This window comes from Belonocnema kinseyi, chromosome 1 (assembly GCF_010883055.1).
Source record: "Belonocnema kinseyi isolate 2016_QV_RU_SX_M_011 chromosome 1, B_treatae_v1, whole genome shotgun sequence".
NCBI classification, from domain to species: domain Eukaryota; kingdom Metazoa; phylum Arthropoda; class Insecta; order Hymenoptera; family Cynipidae; genus Belonocnema; species Belonocnema kinseyi.
This window is the reverse complement of record NC_046657.1, coordinates 101,173,657-101,180,534: the sequence shown is the minus strand read 5'-3', so window position 1 is coordinate 101,180,534 and position 6,878 is coordinate 101,173,657. Positions and strand designations below refer to the sequence as shown.

General features: G+C 32.0%; 2 protein-coding genes across 2 annotated transcripts; one reads left to right on the top strand and one right to left on the bottom strand.

Moving 5' to 3' along the window:
• Positions 1-2,063: 2,063 nt before the first annotated feature.
• Positions 2,064-2,529, bottom strand: LOC117176295 (histone H2A). The gene has a single exon (XM_033366495.1). The coding sequence runs from the start codon at positions 2,478-2,480 to the stop codon at positions 2,106-2,108; it is 375 nt and encodes a 124-aa protein (XP_033222386.1). The 5' UTR covers positions 2,481-2,529; the 3' UTR covers positions 2,064-2,105.
• A 225-nt stretch (positions 2,530-2,754) lies between these two features.
• LOC117176308 (histone H2B-like) lies at positions 2,755-3,201 on the top strand. The gene has a single exon (XM_033366521.1). It carries the CDS (start codon positions 2,779-2,781, stop codon positions 3,148-3,150), a length of 372 nt encoding a protein of 123 aa, XP_033222412.1. The 5' UTR covers positions 2,755-2,778; the 3' UTR covers positions 3,151-3,201.
• The last annotated feature ends 3,677 nt before the right edge of the window (positions 3,202-6,878 follow it).

The window sequence follows — 6,878 nt, the reverse complement described above, 5'->3', positions numbered from 1 at the left end:
ATTTTGGGTTAAATCGAGCTAGATAGGAACCAAATTGTAAAACTTGAAGAACAAAAATTGTATTTGAACTTATGAACAATAAAGAGATTTTTGAACTTGAACGAACTTGAACTTTTTTTCCAACCAACTTTCGCACCTTGCTGAACTGAACGAAGTTGTGTATAAACGCGATACCGCGCCATTTAAACTAAAAAGCAAAATGCCGTATCATTTACTAACTTAAGATAGAAGTGGTTCCAACATCTTCACAGCGCACTGCTGCCGTTATTCCTTAATTTGTTATTTAGTTTTTAAGCATTAATGTTAATTCCAAATTACAGAATCTATGGGTTTTTCTCCACAAATTTTTACCCCGCCGATGAATAGATTTTCTTAGTGATAAATGACCAAATAAGTATTATAAACAAATTACATAGATACTTAATAGGATAAAATTTCTTAAATGAGAAATGGGTGCCTCAACAAATATTATACATATACATTAGATTTACTTGTATTATCTCTGTACACTCTTATATTGAAATTTAATAAATATTGTTTGAAAAAGAAAGACTGCAATAACTCACACATAAATTGTTAATGAAAGCATAAACTACATAATCTATAAGGTAGCATTTAAATCTGTAAATATTGTACAAAACTTCGCTCTCTAGTCTTCTGTTAGTTATTAAGTTGCTACTGTTAAATTGTAATTATAAGGCAAAATTTCAACACAGAATATATCAGGTTTTTTCGAATTTTTCTCTGAGCAATAATTAATTATAATACTCCGACGATAGAAATAAAACTAAGGCATAATAGAAATAAGATTGGGTTAAATCGCTTCAGATAGGAACCAATATAATTATGACAGACTGTAACAATTCATGTATATCAGATCAATAAAGAGAATTTTAAATTGAAAAAGACAAAGAACTCGTTCTGAAAGGATTCCTGGAATCAAAATCTGGAGAAATTCTGGAAGATCTAAAGGAATTAGGATTTGACCCAAAGAAAGTAATCCAAATGATGGTGAGGCAAAACCCACAATATCCGCCCTACATAGTGTACTTCAAACCAAAAACGACAGGGGCACTGATAAGAAGCATAAAAAATACCAAAATCATCTACTACACGAGGATCCGATTGGACGATTATCGCAATCCGAGACTAGTAACGCAGTGCTACAACTGCCAATAATTCGGACACGGAACAAATGATTGCTGCAACAAACCAAATTGCAAACGAACTTATTCTTTATAAAACATTTATTAATCCAGCATTATTGTACGCTGTACCCGTTTGGAGCAGTGCCTCCATATGTAACATCGAAAGACTGTTAATTCTAGAAAATAAACTACTACGGCGGATCTCTAACGCAAACCCAAAAAAGCGAAATGTAAACATTAAGACGGATCTCCAAATAGATGATATATTTATTAATATACTTGAAATGACACAAATTTTATACTCATCAACTAGGCGAATCTATAGCACTCAAAAGCCATCCATTTATATAACAAAGATAATGTTCCGTTTAAAATAAAATACAAACTACCTTATGCTCTCATATAATATGCGACAGGCAATCATTAAATCACGCTGATTATGAGCTTAATTTTGCGTAGATCGTTTTTTAAATACTTTTCAATATTTTCGTCCTCAGTATCGAACCTGTTAAATATTTTTTAATTTTTTAAATTCTTACTCCAGATTCGTAATCAGCACCATCGAAACCCCGTAAACCACGTTTCAAGTAGATACAATTTTTTGAAATACCCGCCATTTTGTTTTTTTAAATTCTGACTTCAGATTCTATGTCCTCGCCCTCGAAAACACAGACCACTGTGCTTTGGAGATTACTCTGAAAGTGCGACCGGCGCAATAAGTAAATTATTTACAGCGCAATGGGGCCATTCAAAAAAATAAGGGACACATTTGTGAGGAACTTCTGACAGTGCGTGATACTTTTTGCAGGGAAAAATCAACTTTGATATTAGCTGTTGGTGTAGCAGGTGGTTTAAAAATTATCAGTTTGTAAACATATTTCAACAAAGTAAAATTCCTACGTTGGAAACATTTTGTGGCCCTGAAAAGGGCCGATTGACTTGAAAAATATTTAGAAATTAAGCTTTCTTTTCGGTCTTCTTGGGCAAAAGAACAGCCTGGATGTTTGGTAGGACACCACCTTGGGCAATGGTGACTCCAGAAAGAAGTTTGTTTAATTCCTCATCGTTTCTGATAGCCAATTGCAAATGACGAGGGATGATTCTCGTCTTTTTGTTGTCACGGGCAGCATTTCCAGCCAATTCCAAAACTTCGGCGGCCAAATATTCCATAACAGCTGCCAAGTAAACTGGAGCTCCGGCACCAACTCGTTCAGCATAGTTCCCCTTGCGGAGAAGACGATGGATTCTTCCAACTGGGAACTGAAGACCAGCGCGGCTGGAACGAGTCTTTGATTTTCCCTTCACTTTTCCACCTTTGCCACGTCCAGACATAATTGATACAAGATTTTTAAACCGTCCTGAACACAAAAACTGCTCGAAAGCAATAAAGCAGATTACGCTTTAACGCCTCTTTTATATTCCTTTGAAGATAGAATGCGCGCACCAATCAGATTGCATTGCTCCTTCTAATTTGTGCGCGGTCTACCATGGTTTCCGTCAATGGCGCTATCTCCCCCACTCATTTTATTTCAATTGGTTCGGGGTCCTCGGTCATCTAAAATGAAATAAACGCGTTATAAAATTCATATTGCATTTTTGCGTGGAAAGTTCCATTGGTAAAATTTTTGACATGGCACCAAAAGCGAGTGGAAAGGCTGTTAAGAAGGCTGGTAAAGCCCAGAAGAACATTGCAAAGACCGATAAGAAAAAGAAGCGTAAGAGGAAGGAAAGTTACGCAATCTACATCTACAAGGTTCTCAAGCAGGTTCATCCCGACACTGGAGTTTCCAGCAAGGCAATGTCAATCATGAACAGTTTCGTCAATGATCTCTTTGAACGTATTGCCGCAGAGTCCTCTCGTTTAGCTCATTACAACAAGCGTTCGACGATCACTTCTCGGGAAATTCAGACTGCCGTCAGGCTTCTCCTTCCTGGTGAGCTCGCCAAGCATGCCGTCTCTGAAGGAACCAAGGCGGTAACCAAATACACCAGCTCTAAGTAAATTTCGTAAGTTGCAAAACTTGGCAAATAAAATCGGCCCTTTTTAGGGCCACCAAATTTTCTTCCGGAGGAATTTGTTTCTTGTTGATAAACATGATTATAAAAAAATTTGAAAAATATTTTATTTTCATATTAAAATTTATTTTATGTTGAATGGGCGAAGCTTACAGGTGATTAAATGAATTTTATCGAAAAATTTATAACACGAAGTGAAGGAACGTGTAATGCGGTGAAGATTCTATATTTTCTATTGAGTGTACACCATGGGAATATACGTGCGTAGTGAATAAAATCATAACTTTTTTCTTGTCACACAAGATCTGGATAATTCATTTTTTACCATTCAATTTAGAAAGTTATAATTAAGATAAACAGCGCTTTATTAATATTTAGCAAGGTTTGACTGTACAGGGTCATCAAAAGATGGTCTTCGAGATCAGCCGTCTAGACGTCTAGCGATACGTAATAATAAATTAATCAATTGATTCCAGCTTAATATACATAATTATTATTTTTAGCACCAAAATGTCAATTTATACATACGCGGAAGAAAACCCATTGTGCTAGCAAATTAGAACATTAACAATTTGTTAAATACTATTCGGATTAAGCTAAAATTTTCCAGAAAACTTTCTTGAACCTCCCTAAACAACTTTCACTGATAGTTTTCGCTTGCACAAAATTCATTCGACTCTCGAAACGTTGAAAGTTGTTTGTGCACGAATTACCCATCTTCTCCGAAAAAAATTAACAATCTTTTAAATAAACATTTTGAACTTTCGTTAACGTCATTCATCGCATAACATGATAATGCAATTTTTTATCAGTTTTATTACAAAGTATTAAAAACTTCCCATTTCGTTGCAAATTGAAGTGAAAAAATGCAAAATATTTTATTCAGAGAAAAGCAGTTTTTCAGAAATAATTCGAAAAATAAAAAAGCTACAACTGTTTTCATGCGGAGAAAAATATACAGCTTTAAATTTTCATTGTGGATATATATCTTCAAAATTAAAACTCGAGACTTTATTTTCAAGTGCTCAGGGACTTCCCCACTCCAGCAAAATAATTCTGTATCTCCTTTTTGCATCCGGAGCCTCTATTACGCTTGCAGCACAGTAGAGTGTAGACTACAATATTTCTCGTTTCCCAATTTCTCCTTCGTTCGCTTGCCCACACTCATTGTCTCATCTCACGCACTCACATGCGTGACCGGCTACGCCTACGGGGGTAACCAGCCCCCTGCCTCGACCGTGTATGTGTATGGGTAGTAGTTTTCTTACGATCCGGAGGATACATTTTGAAAGCAGTTCTAACTTTATATTTTTGTGATTTATTTTGCTCGTATTATTGATTTTATTATTTGTTAAAGTTAAACAAAATTATTTATTGTTGAAATTATTAATGTAGCTAATGAAAAAATTAATAATATTCAAGACCTCAATTACGAAAACATTTAAAACATATACATAATCAGAAGAATTAATGAAAAATAGATTACTTATATCCAATATAAATATTATAATAATTAGAATATGTAAGACTACAACTTAAGTTGCAAAGTAAAGAATCTTTGTTCCATTAATATCTTAAAAATTTCAAGTTTTGAATGAAATATTTTTAAAAAGTAGTGGTAATTGTAATTAAAATGTTTGAAGGAATCATTTGGAAAAAAATCAATGACACGAATTATAATTGAGAAAATGGATTTAATATAATGTATATATTTATTTAAATTGAACCCAACATCATATATACATTTATACAGTTAAATAATTTTTTTGTTTCTTAATCTTGAAAGCTTTTTTCTCGCTGCCCTTAATAATTTTATTTAAAAATTTAAAGGTGATTTTGAATTAAATAGTTAATTATATTATTCCAAACCTCATTTCTAAAATAAACAGACTATAAGCTATTAAAACCTATAAACAAACGTACTGTACTCATGACGCAGTTGGAGGAAATGCACTTTTTTAATTCAAAAATGTCCAGAGCCTTCAATTTTCTTGCGATTTTGAATTTTTCTGTTTTAAATTAAAGATCATTAAATTCTATAGATCTTGAATCTCCGAAATGTTGTCTCTATTTTCTTATTAATAATTTTTCCAGTCAAAGTATGAACAAAGTCTTATTATCAGTGAAAATTTTTTTTTGCTAAGAGTGCTTCCCATTAATTTAGGAATGACATTTGATAACAAAAATAATTTAAAAGTTTATAATAACCACTGTGATAAACAATTTTTGTGTAAAAATATTAGAATTTGAGATTTTTCAAATTATAATTTCCTTCAATGGCCAGAACGACTTCAGGTATTCCTTAAAATAATAAATATTGAATAACATTTGATAAAATATAACAATTTACATTTTTGTAAACAAATTTAAAATGTTTGCCCTTTCGCATAGACATTTTTTTTCACTGGAAATGTTTTAAGCTATTGGACGAATGACTGCTAGTCACAAAAATATTAGAAGAGTTAAGAATAACCACTGTTATTAACAATTCTTGTGACAAAATATTTAAATTTAAGGTTTTATCAAATTTCAATTTTCTTTGATTGCCAAGTCGGTGGGTTATTGTCCAAAGATTTTGTATTGAGCGAATCTTAGCATGCAGTGTTATGCTTCATTGCCAATCTATTACGATTGAAAACCCGATTTTTCCGAGTGATACTGCCAACATTGGGACATTTTCTATGTAAATTGTTTATAATAATGTAAGTTGTTATATTACACTTAATATGATTAAAGATATATTTTTTAGGAATATCCGTAGCCATTGTAGCGATTGAAGAAAATAAAATTTTTGATAAAACCTTACATTTGAATATTTTTTCATGAGAATTGTTCATAACAATGGTTATTGTTAACTTCTCACATATTTTTGTGACTAGTAGTTATTCGCCCAACAGCTTAAAATGTTTCCAGAAAAAAAAGAAATTCTGTGCGAAAGGACCAAAATTTTGAATTTCTTTATCTGATGTATTTACAAAAATTTAAATTGTTATATTTTATCAAATATTATTGAATATTTATTGCTTCAGGGAATACCTGAAGTCTTCTTGGCGCTTGAAGGAAATAATAATTAGAAAAATTTCAAATTATAATATTTTGCCACAAAATTGTTTATAACAATAGTTATTAAAAACTTCTAAATTATTTTGGTTATTAAATGTAATTTGTGCATTAATGTGAAGCACTTTTCGAACCAAAAAATTGTACCGATAAGAAGACAATTTCTTAATTTGTTTATCAAATTTGTTTCCAACAAATAAATAGAATGATAAACAAATTATTTGTATTTTATGAGTCCCTAAACATTAATTTTAGACAATATAAAGTTTTCCTGATCAGTTATCAAAGCGTAAGAAATTGTTATGTACAAAATTTCACTTTTTCCATGCTTTGAGTAGAAAAATTATTAATAAACAAATAGAGAAGACAAAAGTTCGGAGCGTCAAACTGAACAAAAAAAGTGAATTTCCTCCTACACTCCGTCATGAGTATGGTATGTTTGTAAACGTACTAGGCAGTCTGATAAGTACCTGAAAATTCTAAGAGATGGCATTAGTATTCACTAATGTGAACCATTTTCGTCGAGCTTGATCCTTCAAATAACGCCTTAGATTTTTTTTTAGATTTCAAAAGCACATTTATTTTCATATCAAGTTACAGAAAGAGTATGTTACAAGTATGATTATTTTGTAGTATCTATCCTAGTTTGGAACA

Coding starts and splice junctions, on each gene's coding strand:
- LOC117176295 (XM_033366495.1), bottom strand. CDS start 2,480: ATGTCTGGACGTGGCAAAGGTGGAAAAGTGAAGGGAAAATCAAAGACT.
- LOC117176308 (XM_033366521.1), top strand. CDS start 2,779: ATGGCACCAAAAGCGAGTGGAAAGGCTGTTAAGAAGGCTGGTAAAGCC.